At 47.8% G+C, this 19035-nt stretch overlaps 1 protein-coding gene across 1 annotated transcript in view; it reads right to left on the bottom strand.

Annotated features, from left to right (window-relative positions):
* LOC144774577 (heme oxygenase 1-like) overlaps positions 1 to 18428 on the bottom strand; it is a 77420-nt gene extending 58992 nt beyond the window's left edge. Inside the window, exons 1-2 of the mRNA XM_078659189.1 lie at positions 18121 to 18428; positions 1716 to 1836 (exon numbers count right to left, since the gene is read on the bottom strand). Of these exons, the coding sequence (XP_078515315.1) occupies positions 1716 to 1836; positions 18121 to 18152 (153 nt within the window). The 5' untranslated portion in view covers positions 18153 to 18428. The remainder of the gene's footprint in view (positions 1 to 1715; positions 1837 to 18120) is intronic.
* Between the last annotated feature and the right edge of the window lie 607 nt (positions 18429 to 19035).

Here is a 19035-nt window from a genome sequence, read left to right as displayed (position 1 = left end):
GGGGAAGATTAGGAGACGCTTCCAGGTCCTTGACGCTGTATGCCCTAGATGCATGGCGCCTGCTGTGGAGTTCAATCATATGTTGTGGAGCTGCCCGCAGTTGGGAACGTATTGGTCCAAGGTGGAGGAGCTGCTTCAGGCAATCACTGAGCGCCAACTGGAGTTTGATATGGCCACCTGTTTACTGCTTTGGTTTCCCCACACGGCTAAAACAAAGATCACTAGTAAATTTATTGACTTGGGGCTCATATTGGCACAGAGGGAAATCACCTGGCACTGGAAGTCGAGGGAGGGCCCATCCAGTAGGAGGTGGACGAACGAATTACTGAAATGGGCCCAGGGAGAGAGTACAGTCAGGTTTCAGCAGGCCACTAGGACATCCAATGAGAAGAGCATGGAGATGGCGAGGGCATGGGAAGGGCTGGTGCAAGCGCTGAAAGATCATTTGCTAGAGGATGAGAATGACGATGAGTAACCACATGAGGGTTCCATGAGACACAACTAGATATACTGATGACCGGATCTCTTTGGATCATAAATGCATATATTGAAATAAAGCCCACACCAGCAGCTACACTGACGGGGGTGGAGGGTGGGAAACTGGTTTTTTTTGTAGCAGTACAATTGTTGGGCTGGATGAGTGTGGGGATGGAGAAAAGCAGATAATGGTTCAAGTGACTGCCTGAGGACGGAGATTTTCCAGGCTTTCTTTCTCCTGATTTTTGTTTCTTCTAGACATTGTGTGGCTACCGCCGCCCGACCTCCGGGTTGTGGGCTGAACGGCTGTGTTATGTTCTCTACGTCCTCTGATGATGGTCACCACCGAATGTCGTGTTATTGAAATGTAAGCTTGTATTCCCCACGAATCTGCAATAAAAATATATTTAAAAAAAAATAAAAACACCTAGCATATTGTTGGTATTAAAATATTTCTTTCCAGCACACTTCAGAATTACAAACTAATTTGCTTTATTTGTGCTTTCATAATTCCGATATTTTCTGAAATATTTGCACAGTTCGTTTACAGACATTTACATTTTGTTAGAAAAAAGTCTTTCTTTTCACATCCCCAGATTGTAAATACTTTCAATTTGAAGTCAGAGAAAGAAAAGAAAACTCCAAGCTCCCTCAGAAGACATAGCCGGATATTTAACCTCTGTCTTTGAATGCACAGAAAATGTGACAAAGTAAGATCAAAATGTAAAGGCCTGTTTACAGACTGTGAGTACACATGGAAGAATACAGTAAACTGGCTAGGCTTCACAGGAGGGACAAAGACATGCCGAAGAACCTTTAAAACAAATAAAACCAGAAAATAGAAAACAAGCAATTATATAGACCACAAAGACAATGAAAAGCAATGGGCGGAATGTATGCTTAGGTCAGCTTTCAGAATGTTCCCAAGAAGTCTTTAGCAACCAGACAACTGCGTTCTCTGGCAGGCTTTGACCTAAAAAGTGCCAAGGACTTGCACGGGAAAGGACTTTTTTGGGAGGGCGGGGCACACAAATAGTAATGCCTGAGGCGAGGAGGACGTGTGAGGGGTAATAAGGACACACATTGTAAATTTCTCTAAGAGCAGTCATAAATTGATATAGTATCAAGGTGTAATTCAGTCATTGTACTGGTCATCAATAAAAGTAGCACTATTGCATTTTGGGTGCAGTTCATTTAGGAGTGGGGAAGGGGGTGTTTGCAGGAAGTTGGTAAGGTACCTTAAATTCATCGAGCGAAACCCGCCCTTTCTGGAAGTTTCTCATGAACTCTGTGTTCTGTGCTTGCCGGTGCACCTCCTTCGTCGCCTCTTTTAGGGCTTCGGACAGGTCACCCACAGCACTGAGGAGAGAGAAGAGTTGAAAGATTATGCTGTGAGGGTGTATGTGATATTAGACTGTTCTCTGATGCCCTTGTGCATGTATATATAGAGGCAGCACATGACCGCCGCGGCCGGTGGTGGGAGTATCTGCCGGGCGGTGACGTGGGGAGGGGGAGGGGCAGGGTGGGGGGTAGTAATGTATGGATTACGGAGTTAAAGAGGTAAGTAAACATATAAATAAATAAAACTAATTTTGTTGCGTGCACTGCATCACCAAATGGGATGCAGTGCGCGCAACGAAATTCGCGGCTGCCACATGATACTATATAGCGCTAAGGTGTCTGTATATACACTGTGAGGCTGCATGTGATATTAGACTGCTCTATGGTGAAGCTATACTGCAAGCCTGTTTGTGGTATTACTCTACCCTGTTGTGCATATAAACTGTGAGGTTGCTCTCTCCCAATGCATGTGCACTGTGAGGCTGCATGAGGGTGATATCAAAGTGCCTCTGGTGCACATATACTATGAGGGAGTATGTGATACTACACTTTCTTTTGATGCCTGTAAATACACTTTGAGTGTACATGTGATATTTCACTGCCCCTTGGTGCTTGTGCATAGTGAGGCAGTGTGTGATACTGCACTGCCCTTTGGTACGTGTTTTGTGATGATACATGTGATATTGAACTCTTGTCTAGTGCGTGTACACTGTGAAGTCGCGTGTAATAATACGCTGCCTTCTAGCACACGTACACTGCGAAGCTGCTTGTGAAACTACGCCCCACTTTTTAATTTGTAAAAAAGTAAATACCAGGGCCCTTCTCAGGAGGCCTCCACGGCTTGTAGCTCTTATTGCCCCACAAGCGCTGCCAATGCCAGTATCAACATAACTACTAACCATTACACCCATACAGTTGTGACAATTAAGACTATTCCTGGCCACCCAAAGCTATAAGAATGGCCTGGACGGCAGGTATTATGACTTTTTACTGTATAGTGAAATATGAAATACTCTGTTGAGGGGCTCATCTCAAAAATACACAAACAGCACCACCAACTGGTGAATTGTCATAAGCGCCAGCTTTAAAAATTAAGTGTAGGTGGTGAGCACCGGCAAACACCGGCTCAGATTAAGCAATGCTTCACCTCTCCCCCGGTATATGTACATTCAACGTGAAGTTGCATTTAATATTACGATAAATAATAGTGCACCTATTTCTTGATGCTGCCTAGGATGTGACACTACCACCGAAAAGCGAATTAAGCTGTCTGCGATTGACTGAGAAGGATTTAGCCTTTTGCTGACAACTTTATTAGAAGTATCTTGGGTTCTATGGCATCAGCCACTGCCACTTCTTCTTCAGTCACAGATTAGCAGTAAACCACAAACAGGCTACCAACTGTCCCATATGACTATAGAGACCATGGCTAGGGGGAAAGTACATTTGCGCGCTTCTGTGAGATCAAGACACCTAGCAGGTAGGGCGGTGCTATGATAAAGATATTGCTGGCAGCTGTCACATAGTTGCACCTGAAACAGACAAATTAATGTGTCAGATTACAACAAATGCCCTAAAAGGTCATTTGCTAATGCAACAAGAGTACTCAAATGGCAAAATGTCATTTTCACTTAGACTTTGAAAATCCTTGCACTGGAGCTGCCTGTCAGCATACTTAGAGGAAGGGCTTACCTTCCTCAGCAGATTCTCCAAGACAAGAGGCACCCCTCATCACTTTGGAGATCAAAAATTACAAAGGAATAAAAAGTTGAAGGCAGACGTTTTTTACCTGTGTCCCACAACAGTGAAACCTCAACTTCAGAACTGCCCTCTTCCTATTAAAGTTAGGAAAGGAACTCTATACCTCTGTCCTCAAACATCAACCTTATCAAAGAACCTACTAATATTGCCACCCAGCCAGGGCTGGTGTCACATTAACATTACTGTTGTCAGTTTGCTAGAGGCGCCACCACCGATGTCCACACAGGGGCGCCAGAATGCATAGTTTCACATAGTTGTAAGGAAACATTGATCTCCCCAGTGACAAAATACAATTTTACCTGAGACTGCTATTCTCTGCACCGAAACTGACTGCAGAAAACACTCCACACAAGCATATGACGCAGAAACCATATTCTAGAAACTCCTTTCAAGTATAAATTATACTTTCTAATCAGGACCACTGGAATTATGCGGTGTTGTGGGCGCTGCAATTTCCGAAAAATATTGGATTTGCCGCATTTGTCACATAACCCACCACCTACTGTATAATCTGCAGATTGTAACAAATAAATGGTTTCTAGCTCAAACGGCTCGAAAGTCACTAAAAATGCAGCTGCAAATGTTGAAGCGCAGTATAAGGCCTCTTTAAAGTTGAACTGGTAACTTTTGGTTGCTTATTGCTGTATTTGAGTGTCAAACTGGTACTAATGGGGTGAAACCGATGTCCAGATAGTGCTAACATGTGTAACAAGCATTGATACAGCCAATAGGTCGTGCCTATGTGAGATCTATTGGCATTGGCAATGTGTTTTATCCATGATGTACACCAGTGAGGCTGCTGTTCAGCATGGCTAAATGTTAATGGGGTGGGTTGGACTTGGGTGGGGTTATGTAGATTGGGGCATGTTGGAGTGGGGCAGAGGGGAGTGGGGTATTTTGGGGTAGAGTGGAGTGGGGTAGATTGGTGTAGATTGTAGTGGAGTGATGGAGATTGGGATAGAGTTAAGGGGGTCGAGCATAGAGGGATAGTGTGGGGTAGATTACGGTAGATTATGGTAGATTGGATTTGGTAGACTGAGTGGGTGGATTGGGGTGGATTGGAGTGGGTTAAGGTGGAGCAGGGTATAGTGCGGTAGGGTAGATTGGGGTAGATTTTGATAGATTGTAGTGTAGTGGAGTGGGTTAGATTGGGGTGGGTAGATTGGAGAGGAGGGGTAGAGTTACGTAGATTAGGAGAGAGTGTACTGGAGTGGGGTACATTGGAGTGGGCTGGATTGGAGTGGGTGGATTGGATTACAGTGGAGTAGAGTAGGGTGGGGTAGAGGGGAGTGGGTAATATGGGGTAGAGTGAAGTGGGCTAGAGTGAGGTAGATTGGTGTAAACTGTAGTGGAGATAGGGAGACTGGAATAGAGTGAAGTGGAGTAGTGCGGGGTCCAGTGGGGTAGAGCAGAAAGGGATAATGTGGGGTAGATTAGGGTAGGTTGCGGTGGATTTGATTGGGGTAGTTTGAGTGGGGTGGATTGGGGTATATTGGAGTGGGGTAGATTGGGATATGGTGGAGTGGGTAGAGTGGGGTCGATTTTGGTAAATTGTAATGGAGTGGAGTGGGTTAGATTGGGGTGGGGTAGATTGGAGAGGAGGGGGTAGGACGGGTACTGTGGAGTGGGTGGATTGAGGTAGAGTGTAGTGGGGTAGAGTGGGGTTGAATGGGATAGAGTGGATTGATTGTTACAGCGCCTGGTAGATGTCGGTATATTGGAGTGGAGTGAGATAGATTAGAGTAGAGTGAGGTAGATTGTGGCAGAGTTGAGAGGGGTAGATTGGAGTGCAGTAAAGTTGGAGTGGGGTAGATTGGGGTAGATTTGGAGTGGGGTCAATTGGGTGAGAGTAGATTGGGGTACATTGGGGTAGAGTGTAGTGGGGTAGATTGGGGTAGAGTGTAGTCGGGTAGCATAGAGTGTGGTCGATTGTGGTATATTGGGGTAGAGTGTAGTGGGGTAGATTGGGGTAGAGTGTAGTGGGGTAGCATGGGTGTGGTCGATTGTGGTAGAGTGGGTATGGATAGATTTTGGTGGAGTGGAGTGGAGTAGATTGGAGTGGGGTAGATGGTGTAGGGTGGGGTAAATTAGAATGGGGTAATTTGGAGAGGGGTGGGTTGTTGTGGGGTTGATTTTAGTGGAGTGGGGTACATTGTGGTAGAGTTTAGTGGTGTGTATTCTGGTGAAGTAGAGTGGGGTGGATTTGGGTGGAGTGGGGTAGAATGGAATGGGGTAGACTGGGTAGAGTAGAGTGGCGTAGATTGAGCTAGATTGGGGTGCAGATTGGGGTAGAGTGGAGTGGTTTAGATTTGGCGTAAAGAAGAATGGGGTAGATTGGGGTGGGGCAGATTGGAATGAGGTTGATTAGGGTAGATTGAAGTGGATGGGAGTGGGATAGATTTGAGTGGTGTAGATTGGAGTGGGGTAGAATGGGGTATAGAGGAGTGGGGTAGATCGGGATATAGTGAAGTGGGGTAGAGTGGCTCGGGTAGATTGAAGTAGAGTGGGGTAGATTGGAGTATGAATATTGGCATGGGGTAGATTGGTGTGGGGTAGATTGGCATGGGATTGATTAGAGTAGAGTGGATGGGTAGGTTGGGGTATGGTGGAGTGGAGTAGAGTGGGGGTAGAGTCTATCATGAGGAGGAGGAGAGCAAATATAATTATAAGAGGGGATATTAAACTGCTCAGATTATTTATTATGTTTTTTTTTAAAACACTATGAAGGGAGCAGCAGGTAGGGCGAGTGGAGGATCGAAAGAAATTGTAGTAATATATCAGGAGCAGTGGATGAGTACCAGACGTGCAACACCCATAGGGTTCAAAGGGCTTCAGCCCCCATTGTGTGTGTCAGCCCGGGCTGAGACAGCCTCCCGGGCACACAGACAGACAGTTTTTGAGCTGCTGTAGGCTGGCTGGTCTGGCGTCCGTCTTATTGCAGCCGTACCAAGTACTTCACAGGTCTTCAAAAGACCATTTACTTGTTAACTAGGCTTTGTTGTTTTTGCACCCCTTTAGAGCCCCTGCATCTCCACTCTGCCGATTGCTGGAAGAATTAGCCCTCCACCCGAAATCTTTATAAACCCTCTTTCCCCCTGAAGTTTGGCTCTAGTTGCGCCACTGACGAGTACTGATTAAGTTTGATTAATCTGTACTTGGTCCCTGCTCCACAGAAAGGATAGGAAATTACGTTTGGCCAGCACTGGCCAATTAAGGTGGCGGCAAAAAATAGGGACACTGCAGCGAACATATAGTAAGCAAACTAGATGTGTGCACTTGCAGGCTCGACCCTAAAAATGACAAAAAATAATGAGGTAATTTTATACAAAAGGGCATTCCAAGCCTTAGCAGTATTTACTGATAGAGATCTTCCTACAGACCTCCATTTTGTTGTATCTTGTGACACAAAGTAAATATTTTGGGGCTGATCTTCAGATTCTTGATGGTGTGTGGTGAACAAAAAGGGAAGACATATAATTGCCTCTTCTTGTGTCATGGAGTGCTTTATGGCATACACATACCGCATTAAAAAGCTCCCATTTGTCAATAGAAGACTGAGAAGCTGGCTGAGATGGTTTGTGATTGACTGCCTACTATTTAGCCAAGGACCAGTCTGGCCGCCAGGTTCCAGTGCTTAATTTGAGCCAGTGGTATCCAGTGCTCGGCACCGGCATTTGTCAACACCCGCACTAATGACAGTCTGTCACCGGGAGGCGCTGCTTATCTACTTTGGAAAGTTGTTTAATAATGTAATATATTCTCTTTTGTTCTTTCTCTCTTTCTCTTTCCTTCTTTCCTTTCCTTTCTCCTTCTCTTTAATTATAATGTTCCTATTTTATCATATGGTATTTGCCTGATTGTTTATTTTAATTATGTTATGTATATTTTATTATGGCTTCTACCCCTTCCCCATTTTATTGTTTCCATTTTTTCTCTTATGTATTTGAAAACGTAATAAAAATGTCTTAAACAAAAAAAAATCATGTAATATACAGTCAAAATAAATAATACCTTACACATACATAAAATGCATTTGTCCTCAACACACAATCACTTCTGGTAACAGTGGGACAGATCATGGGCTTTTATGTAGCGCCTACAAGCCTATACTAGTGCTCGAAATGTTCCGAAGCATCCCCTTTGTTTCTAGAGGATGGAGTGCGAGGTCCAGGGAGATGAAATAATTTCCACAAAAACATGCCTCTGATTTTTACTGACATCAACACATCAAACAAGCATTGGAAATGCAATAGGTCTCGCAGCATTAGAGTTAGTGCATTTAGAATTGTTTATGGGTTTTTTGTTGTAAATCTTTTGCATTTTTATTTTTTTTTTGCCAATGCTAAAGAATTACAAATCAAAAAAGCAATAAACAATTGTAAAAGCTGTAACTAAAAATCCTACGAGACCTATTGCACTGTGTGAGGGTGAGGTGTTGAGGGTGAGTGAGGGTGGGGATGAGTGAGGAGTTGAGTGTGAGTGAGGTGTTGAGGGTGAGTGAGGTGTTGAGGGTGAGTGAGAGTGAGAGTGAGTGAGGGTGAGGGTGAGGGAGGGTTATTGCGAGTTAGGATGAGGGGTTGAGGGTGGGTGATGGTGAGGGTGAGGTGTTGAGGGTGAGTGAGGATGAGTGAGGGTGAGTGAGGAGTTGAGGGTGAGTGAGGGTGAGTGAGGGTGAGTGAGGGTGAGTGAGGGTGACTGAGTGTAAGTGAGTGTGAGTGAGGGTGAGTGAGGGTGAGTGAGAGTGAGTGAGGGTGAGGTGTTGAGGGTGAGTTGTTGAGGTTGAGGTTTTGAAGGTGAGGTGTTGAGGGTGAGGTGTTGAGGGTGAGGTGTTGAGGGTGATTGAGTGTGAGTTAGTGAGGGTGAGGTGTTGAGTGTTAGTGATGGTGAGGTGTTGAGGGTGAGTGAGGGTGAGGGTGAGTGAGGGGGAGGGGGAGGCGTTGAGGATGAGTGACGTGTTTAGGGTGAAGTGTTGAGGGTGTGGGTGAGGAATTGAGGGTGAGGGAGGGTGAGTGTGGGTGAATTGTTGAGGGTGAGTGATTGAGGGTGAGGTGTTGAGGCTGATGTTTTGTGGGTGAGTGAGGGTGAGATGTTGATGGTGAGTGAAGGTGAGGTGTTGGGTGAGGCGTTGAGGGTCATTGAAGTTGAGGGTGGTTGAGTGAGGATGAGTGAGAATGAGGGTGAGTGAGGAGTTGAGGGTGAGTGAGGGTGAGGTGTTGAGGGTGAGTGAGGGTGAGTGAGTGTGTGATGTTGAGGGTGATTGAGGATGAGTGAGAGTGAGGGTGAGTGAGGATTTGAGGGTGAGGCGTTGAGGGTGAGGTGTTGCTGGTGAGTGAGGGTGAGAGTGATTGAGTGTGAGTGAGTGTCAGTGAGGGTGAGGTAGCGTCTTACTGATTGCCCGTGAAAAGCCCAATTATCTTCTTATATGTGAAAAAGAATGAAATGCGATAGGTACATTTTACAAAAAAAATTGTGAGCTTATGTGTTGTATTTATTGTTATAAAATAGCACTCGCTCGGTAGGGAGGCTACTTCAGAGCTGATAAAAACAGAATTATACATTTAATAAACTGTCATTTTTTGTCCTGTGTGTTTAAGCGTAGTTGAGACATTGACAGCACGAGTCTGAAATATAAATGAAAACAACGCAGCATGACCCGGCGCCTTTTCATCCCTAAAAGTATTTACCATTTGAGGAAGGACAAGGCGCGAACCCGAAATGCATCGAGGGGTGTGATGTACAAGTTGCCTATCTAGAATGTGAACGATTGTCCGATAAAGTATTTCAATCAATCATGCAATAGAAGTATTGAAAATTATTTTCAGCAAAGAAAAGACAAATGCACCAGTTTACGTTGGGATGACTGAATGCCAGCCACGGATACAAGAAAATTTATCAGGGATTCCAGGCTGCAATCGCGTAGAGTGTTAGGGGGTGTGAGGGGGTGAGGATGAGTGAAGTTATTTGCGTAAGAGAGTGTGTGAGTGTGTTAGTGTGAGGGTGAGTAAGTGTGTGTGAGGCTGAAGGTGTGTGATGGTGTATGAGGGAGATGTTGTTTTAGCGTTACTGAGCGTGTGTGAAAGAGTGTGATAGTTTTGTTGTGTGAGGGTGATGTTAAGAGTGTGTGTATATGTTAATAATAATTAAGTAATGTGTTGTTTGTAACTAAAGGTGTCCCCTTTGTATTACTTCAGTCTTATGTGTATATTAGTATGTAATTTTAAATGTGTATGTATTGTACTAACTATGTGTATGTTTTGTAACATGTTTGTGTAGTCTCGTTTTTATTTTTTTTTTAAAATGGCCGACGTATAGCGTCACGTCGACGTCTGCTATGTTTAGCGGTCTAGTTTATTTTTGAGTTGTGTGTGTTTTTTGTTTACGTATTTTTCTAGCCAATCGGAGCGCGACGTTTTTGACGTAGCGTTCCGATTTGCATACGTCAACCGTTGAATTCCCCATTGATCGAGAATGTTGGTGTGCGGAAGGCGTGTTCTTGTCCCGGTGGTGTTGCTGCGTCGTTTGACAGGTAAGAATGTATTCCTAAGTTTATTTTAATGTAATGTAATGTAGTATATATACTATGTAAAATTTAAATACTTGCTAAATTTATTTAATTCACTCGTAATATTTGTAAATGTTTGTAATGTAACATAAAGTAGTGTTTTTTATTGGCGATGTGTAATGCATATGTTTTGTTAAACTGTAATGTAATGTATTAATGTCCTTTTTTTGGTAATTTGACATACAAAAGGGGTTTGTTTCATTTCGAAGTGGTAAATGTGTTGTAATATATTGATGTAAGTTGTTTTTTTATTATTTTTTTGTGTGATGCTGAAGTAGTCGGATAATTTGTTATTGACGTACTTGAAGTATGAAATGAAACTTTGTGTCTTTGCTGACTGTAGTATTTTTAGCAATGTATGAACGACATGTACAGTGAACTAATGTATTTTTCGTTAGATTTTTGTGACTGACTCTTTCTATGTTCGTAATATGTTTTATTGTATTTGAACTAATTCCGTCTGGATAAATGCTATTGTGTTAAGCGTTTCTTTTTTTGTGTAAATCTCGACTATTGTATTCAATGCGTCCCATTTTCCGGATGAATCGTTCTTGTTTATTTCCCTCTGAAAAATTTGATTGTTTCTGAATTTTTGTTTATTTCGTCATATTTGCTTTATATTAGACGGAATTCCGTGAGAAGAAGTGCTATTGTTGTATGCGTCCGGTTTTTTGTGTAACTGTTGACTACTGTCTTTAAACCGTCCCATTCTCCGGATGAATAGTGCTTGTTTATTGCCCGGCGAAAAAGTTGCCTGTTTCACTTGTGTCTTTGTATCTCCTCGTCCTCGCTTCCTGCCACATATTTGTATTTGTTTCCTTTGTGTAATATTGTTGTAATATCGTACGAATTAAATTTACTTTTTGGCCCGAAGACTGATTAACATCCTTGCATCCTTTTAGGTCAATGATGTTAAGTTTTTTTTGTGTCTAACGTATCTGATGCTATACTCCGTCGACCCCCTTGTTTTCCGTCCAGAAATTTCTTTATGTGTAAGAAAATGGCCTAACATTCCTCAAATTGCAGAGTGGGTGAATGCTGCAGAGTGGGTGAATGCTGCAGAGTGGGTGAATGCTGCAGAGTGGGTGAATGCTGCAGAGTGGGTGTATGCTGCAGAGTGGGTGAATGCTGCAGAGTGGGTGAATGCTGCAGAGTGGGTGAATGCTGCAGAGTGGGTGAATGCTGCAGAGTGGGTGAATGCTGCAGAGTGGGTGAATGCTGCAGAGTGGGTGAATGCTGCAGAGTGGGTGAATGCTGCAGAGTGGGTGAATGCTGCAGAGTGGGTGAATGCTGCAGAGTGGGTGAATGCTGCAGAGTGGGTGAATGCTGCAGATTGGGTGAATGCTGCAGATTGGGTGAATGCTGCAGATTGGGTGAATGCTGCAGATTGGGTGAATGCTGCAGATTGGGTGAATGCTGCAGATTGGGTGAATGCTGCAGATTGGGTGAATGCTGTCTATTGGGTGAATGCTGTCTATTGGGTGAATGCTGTCTATTGGGTGAATGCTGTAGATTGGGTGAATGCTGTAGATTGGGTGAATGATGGAGATTGGGTGAATGATGGTGAGTGGGTGAATGATGCAGAGTTTCTGAAAGATGGATAGTGTGTGAATGATGGATAGAGTGTGAATGATGGAGAGGCAGAGTGCTGTTGCGTTTTTGAGTGTTAGTGTGTGTAACTGAGGGTGAGTCGTTGAGGGTGAGTGAGGGTGATGTTGAGTGAAGGTGAGGGTGAGGTGTTGAATGGTATTGAGGGTGAGGGTGAGGTGTTAAGGGTGAGTGAGTGTGACTTGTTGAGGATGAGTGAGGGTGAGTGAGGTGTTAAGAGTGAGGTGTTAAGGATGAGATGTTGAGGGTGAGTGATGGTGATGTTGAGTGTAGATGAGGGTGATGTGTTGAGTGTGAGTGAGGGTGAGTGATGGTGAGGGTGAGTGAGGGTGTGGAATTGTGGGTGAGGTGATAAGGGTGAAGTTAGTGAGGGTGAGGTGTTGAGGGTGAGGGTCTGAGGGTATGCTGTGCTGTACCTGCTCCGTGTGTGAGGGAAGCTTGCACTGTTGCCGCCTGTGCTGTACCTGATGTATGTGTGATGAAAGCTTGCACTGCTGCTGTCGGTGCTGTACCTGTTCCATGTGTAAGGGAAGCTTGCACTGCTGTTGGCTGTGCTGTACCTGCTCCGTGTTTGAGTGAAGCTTGCATTGCCGTTGCCTGTGCAGTACCTGCTCCGTGTGTGATGGAAGCTTGCACTGCAGCTGCCTGTGCTGTACCTGATGTATGTGTGAGGGAAGCTTGCACTGCTGCTGTCGGTGCTGTACCTGTTCCATGTGTAAGGGAAGCTTGCACTGCTGTTGCCTGTGCTGTACCTGCTCCGTGTTTGAGTGAAGCTTGCATTGCCGTTGCCTGTGCTATACCTGCTCCGTGTGTGATGGAAGCTTGCACTGCAGCTGCCTGTGCTGTACCTGATGTATGTGTGAGGGAAGCTTGCACTGCTGCTGTCGGTGCTGTACCTGTTCCATGTGTAAGGGAAGCTTGCACTGCTGTTGCCTGTGCTGTACCTGCTCCGTGTTTGAGTGAAGCTTGCATTGCCGTTGCCTGTGCTATACCTGCTCCGTGTGTGATGGAAGCTTGCACTGCTGCTGTCGGTGCTGTACCTGTTGCATGTGTAAGGGAAGCTTGCACTGCTGCCGCCTGTGCTGTACCTGATCTATGTGTGAGGGAAGCTTGCACTGCTGCTGCCTGTGCTGTACCTGCTCTGTGTGTGAGGGAAGCTTGTACTGCTGCCGCCTGTGCTGTACCTGATCTATGTGTGAGGGAAGCTTGCACTGCTGCTGTCGGTGCTGTACCTGTTCCATGTGTAAGGGAAGTTTGCACTGCTGTTGCCTGTGCTGTACCTGCTCCTTGTTTTCGAGTGAAGCTTGCACTGCTGCCGCCTGTGCTGTACCTGATCTATGTGTGAGGGAAGCTTGCACTGCTGCTGTCGGTGCTGTACCTGTTCCATGTGTAAGGGAAGCTTGCACTGCTGTTGCCTGTGCTGTACCTGCTCCGTGTTTGAGTGAAGCTTGCATTGCCGTTGCCTGTGCTATACCTGCTCCGTGTGTGATGGAAGCTTGCACTGCAGCTGCCTGTGCTGTACCTGATGTATGTGTGAGGGAAGCTTGCACTGCTGCTGTCGGTGCTGTACCTGTTCCATGTGTAAGGGAAGCTTGCACTGCTGTTGGCTGTGCTGTACCTGCTCCGTGTTTGAGTGAAGCTTGCATTGCCGTTGCCTGTGCTATACCTGCTCCGTGTGTGATGGAAGCTTGCACTGCTGCTGTCGGTGCTGTACCTGTTGCATGTGTAAGAGAAGCTTGCACTGCTGCCGCCTGTGCTGTACCTGATCTATGTGTGAGGGAAGCTTGCACTGCTGCTGCCTGTGCTGTACCTGCTCTGTGTGTGAGGGAAGCTTGCACTGCTGCCGGCTGTGCTGTACCTGATGTATGTGTGAGGGAAGATTGCACTGCAGCTCTCGGTGCTGTACCTGTTCCATGTGTAAGGGAATGCTGTTGCCTGTGCTGTACCTGCTCCGTGTTTGAGTGAAGCTTGCATTGCCGTTGCCTGTGCTGGAGCAGCTCCGTGTGTGATGGAAGATTGTGAGATCTGGCATAACGGAAGGATTGGTAGTGCGTGCACAGTTTTTTTTTTTGTTTGTTTATTGTTGTAGTGAAAAGTTTTATGTATGCACTGTGTATGTTCTCTTTGTGTGTTTTCTTTTTTATATTTTCTTTATTTCAGGGAATGAGCTGCTACGATGGACAGGTAATGACAAATTAATTTGCATAATATTGAAGCGTGTCTTTGTGACTTTTATACTTTTGTTTATTGATTTGCTTATTGTAAAGCTAATGTAATTATTTTATTAGGTCTCTCTGCTCGCATGTACTTTCTGCCTGGCTTCTTGCATTTGATTTTTATTTTATCAATGGCTGCTATTTCGGTGTATTTGTTGCCATGGATTGTGTTCCGTTTTGCCGTACGTGTTTTTTGGTCGCACTTGGCTTGTGTATACGTTTCTAAAATTATTTAGTGTATGTAATTAAAAGTTTTTTTTTTTCTGTTCTAGTAAAGGGTATTACGCAATGTATTCCCTTTACGTTTGTTACGTAAGGGATGTTAGCGTTCTATTTTTTAATTGATGGTGATGTAATTATGAGCGTTACGTAATTTTTAGCCAATCGCAGCTCTACGTTGTGTGACGTAGCGTTGCATTTGACATGCGTCAACGGGGCTTTTTCCAAATTGATGTGAATGTTCGTGCGGTAAAGGTGTGTTATTCCTCCGTGTTTGTTGCTGCGTCGTTGCGTGTGTGAGTGGCGTGTGTGAGTGGCGTTGCGTGGCTGAGTGGCGTTGCGTGGGTGAGTGGCATTGCGTGGGTGAGTGGCGTTGCGTGGGTGAGTGGCGTTGCGTGGGTGAGTGGCGTTGCGTGGGTGAGTGGCGTTGCGTGGCTGAGTGGCGTTGCGTGGCTGAGTGGCGTTGCGTGGCTGAGTGGCGTTGCGTGGGTGAGTGGCGTTGCGTGGGTGAGTGGCGTTGCGTGGGTGAGTGGCGTTGCGTGGGTGAGTGGCGTTGCGTGGGTGAGTGGCGTTGCGTGGGTGAGTGGCGTTGCGTGGCTGAGTGGCGTTGCGTGGCTGAGTGGCGTTGCGTGGGTGAGTGGCGTTGCGTGTGAGTGGCGTTGCGTGTGTGAGTGGCGTTGCGTGGGTGAGTGGCGTTGCGTGGCTGAGTGGCGTTGCGTGGCTGAGTGGCGTTGCGTGGCTGAGTGGCGTTGCGTGGGTGAGTGGCGTTGCGTGGCTGAGTGGCGTTGCGTGGCTGAGTGGCGTTGCGTGGCTGAGTGGCGTTGCGTGGCTGAGTGGCGTTGCGTGGGTGAGTGGCGTTGCGTGTGTGAGTGGCGTTGCGTGTGTGAGTGGCGTTGCATGTGTGAGTGGCGTTGCATGTGTGAGTGGCGTTGCATGTGTGAGTGGCGTTGCATGTGTGAGTGGCGTTGCATGTGTGAGTGGCGTTGCATGTGTGTGTAGCGTTGCATGTGTGTGTGGCGTTGCATGTGTGTGTGGCGTTGCATGTGTGTGTGGCGTTGCGTGTGTGGCGTTGCGTGTGTGGCGTTGCGTGTGTGGCGTTGCGTGTGTGAGTGGCGTTGCGTGGCTGAGTGGCGTTGCGTGGGTGAGTGGCGTTGCGTGGGTGAGTGGCGTTGCGTGAGTGAGTGGCGTTGCGTGGGTGAGTGGCGTTGCGTGGGTGAGTGGCGTTGCGTGGCTGAGTGGCGTTGCGTGGGTGAGTGGCGTTGCGTGCCAGAGTGGCGTTGCGTGCCAGAGTGGCGTTGCGTGCCAGAGTGGCGTTGCGTGGGTGAGTGGCGTTGAGTGGGTGAGTGGCGTTGCGTGGGTGAGTGGCGTTGCGTGGCTGAGTGGCGTTGCATGGCTGAGTGGCGTTGCGTGGCTGAGTGGCGTTGCGTGGCTGAGTGGCGTTGCGTGGGTGAGTGGCGTTGCGTGGGGGAGTGGCGTTGCGTGGGGGAGTGGCGTTGCGTGGGTGAGTGGCGTTGCGTGCCAGAGTGGCGTTGCGTGCCAGAGTGGCGTTGCGTGCCAGAGTGGCGTTGCGTGCCAGAGTGGCGTTGCGTGCCAGAGTGGCGTTGCGTGCCAGAGTGGCGTTGCGTGCCAGAGTGGCGTTGCGTGGGTGAGTGGCGTTGCGTGGGTGAGTGGCGTTGCGTGGGTGAGTGGCGTTGCGTGGGTGAGTGGCGTTGCGTGGGTGAGTGGCGTTGCGTGGCTGAGTGGCGTTGCGTGGCTGAGTGGCGTTGCGTGGGTGAGTGGCGTTGCGTGGGTGAGTGGCGTTGCGTGCCAGAGTGGCGTTGCGTGCCAGAGTGGCGTTGCGTGCCAGAGTGGCGTTGCGTGCCAGAGTGGCGTTGCGTGGGTGAGTGGCGTTGCGTGGGTGAGTGGCGTTGCGTGGGTGAGTGGCGTTGCGTGGGTGAGTGGCGTTGCGTGGGTGAGTGGCGTTGCGTGGGTGAGTGGCGTTGCATGGGTGAGTGGCGTTGCGTGGCTGAGTGGCGTTGCGTGGCTGAGTGGCGTTGCGTGGCTGAGTGGCGTTGCGTGGGTGAGTGGCGTTGCGTGGGTGAGTGGCGTTGCGTGGGTGAGTGGCATTGCGTGGGTGAGTGGCGTTGCGTGGGTGAGTGGCGTTGCGTGGCTGAGTGGCGTTGCGTGGGTGAGTGGCGTTGCGTGGCTGAGTGGCGTTGCGTGGCTGAGTGGCGTTGCGTGGCTGAGTGGCGTTGCGTGGCAGAGTGGCAGTGAGTGGCTGAGTGGCGTTGCATGTGTGCGTGGCGTTGCGTGTGTGAGTGGCGTGCATGAGTGGCATTGCGTGGGTGAGTGGCGTTGCGTGGGTGAGTGGCGTTGCGTGGCTGAGTGGCGTTGCGTGGGTGAGTGGCGTTGCGTGGCTGAGTGGCGTTGCGTGGCTGAGTGGCGTTGCGTGCGTGAGTGGCGTTGCGTGCCTGAGTGGCGTTGCGTGGCTGAGTGAAACAGGCAGAAACGTAAATGGAGAGGGGGGTGAGAGTTAAAAGAGAGAGTGAAACAGGCAGAAACGTGGAGAGTTAAAAAAAAAAGCAAATGAATCTAAGCTGCGAGATGTGGCATAACAGAAGGATTGGTACTGCGTGCACCGCTGCTTGGGGTATCTGCGAGATTTGTGTAAGTAAATGGAGAGGGGGGTGAGAGTTGGAAGAGAGAGTGAAACAGGCAGAAACGTGGGGAGTTAAAAGAAAGAGGGAATGAATCTAAGCTGCGAGATGTGGCATAACAGAAGGATTGGTACTGCGTGCACCGCTGCTTGGGGTATCTGCGAGATATGTGTAAGTAAATGGAGAGGGGGGTGAGAGTTAAAAGAGAGAGTGAAACAGGAAGAAACGTGGAGAGTTAAAAGAAAGAGCGAATGAATCTAAGCTGCGAGATGTGGCATAACAGAAGGATTGGTACTGCGTGCACCGCTGCTTGGGGTATCTGCGAGATTTGTGTAAGTAAATGGAGAGGGGGGTGAGAGTTAAAAGAGAGAGTGAAACAGGCAGAAACGTGGAGAGTTAAAAGAAAGAGCGAAAGAATCTAAGCTGCGAGATGTGGCATAACAGAAGGATTGGTACTGCGTGCACCGCTGCTTGGGGTATCTGCGAGATTTGTGTAAGTAAATGGAGAGGGGGGTGAGAGTTGGAAGAGAGAGTGAAACAGGCAGAAACGTGAATCTAAGCTGCGAGACGGAGAGGGAGGGAGAGAGGAGGAAAAAGAGAGGGGGAGTGAGACAGAGGGAGGAACACAGTTAGAGTGAGACAGAGGAAGACAGGAGAGAGGGAGGGGGAGCTATAGATGTAGGGAGAGCGCGAGAGAAAGAGAGCGATAAAATTATGTGTATGCCGGGAGGGCTCAGTGCACGAAGCCTTCGGCTGCAGGGTCCTGTGATTAACTTCATGGTCAGTTTTATGTTGTTGCTGTCCCTCCAAGCGCAATGCCGCTGCCAGCAATACCAGCATCAAAGAAAACAAGACGGAGGGAAGAGAGGGGAGAGGGGAGAGGGGAGGGGGGAGGAGAAATGCGACACGGCGGGAAGGGGCAGGCAGGATGACTCAGGGGAGGGGGCGGAGCGGGGCAGAGCGGCATGTGGGTGTGAACAAGCCGGGCCTTTGAAGTGAAGCTAAGTTTCACTTCAAAGGTGTCGGAGGAATGCGGGCGGCTGTGCACGCGCTTTTAAGCTCAATGCACATGCGCATTGAGCTTAAAAGTCACGGGCACTGCAAGGAATCGCCACGATTCCTTGAAAGTTAGATAAAGTCTGGATGAGCCCCTATAGTCTCGCTTGCTCGATGCGCATGCGCATCGACAGGCGAGACCTAAAAAAGTGAAAAAGAAAGCGATAAAAGGAGGGGTAGGAGAAAAGGAGGGCCGGTTTTGACTGAAGACAGAGAGCAGACTACTCTTTCCTTTGTCACTTACCTGTCAGGGAGGGGGCTCTGATTGGAGGTCATGTCGACAGGCGCCTGTTCTCTGCAGTGGTCGCTTGGCGCACTCTCTTCAGGACCACAGACGGTTCTGGTCACTGGTCTCACTACAGCCTGCCCTGATCGCTGATCTCACTACAGTTACACTTCTTTGGTCACTGTTCTCACTGCAGTGCCCCTCGCAGGTGTCCTCTAGTCTGCAGTGATTTTATGCCCCCTCGGCGGTCACTCACGTGACTCTGGAATCAAAAGTTCCCGACATGTTTCTTTGAATTTGAGATTGCTCCAGAGTTCAGTGATCAGGGATTGCAAAATGACACTTTACTGAAAACAGGAAGCACACGTGGGGAGCTGCTGCTCGGAAATGGAGACGTGGGAAAAGGGGGGAAGATTAGGGTTCGGTTTTAGGACAGAGTGATTGAGAGAATAAGGGAAACCCGAATACGAACTGAGAGGAAGAATGAGGAAGCATTGGACTGTTCTAAGAAAAAAAAATGCAAGCCTCGGGGAGAATGAGACAGTCCTGATTGAGAGACCTCCGAGAGGCAATGAGACAGGCCCGACAGGCAGAAGAAGGCAGATTTGAGGGCGAGAAGGAAGCAGAACCAATGGAGGAAATAGACAGAGCTGATGGCAAATTGAGACATATCTGAGGTGGGAGAACGAGCTAGACCAGAGACAGCCTGAGACAGACCAAAGAGGGAGGAGACAGATGCGATGCAGAATGAGACAGACCTGAAAATAGGCAGATAGATCTGAGTGCGCATGAGACAGACCCAGGAGAGAAGAGACAGGTCCGAGGGAGAATGGATCGTACATGGAACAGAGAAGGACCCTGATCGGAGTGATAATGAGACGTATCCTACAGAGAGAGACAGATGAGCTAACGTGGAAAGAGACAGACCTTAAG

This window comes from Lissotriton helveticus, chromosome 1_1, assembly GCF_964261635.1.
Source record: "Lissotriton helveticus chromosome 1_1, aLisHel1.1, whole genome shotgun sequence".
Lineage (NCBI taxonomy): Eukaryota > Metazoa > Chordata > Amphibia > Caudata > Salamandridae > Lissotriton > Lissotriton helveticus.
This window is presented reverse-complemented; position numbering and strand designations above follow the sequence as displayed.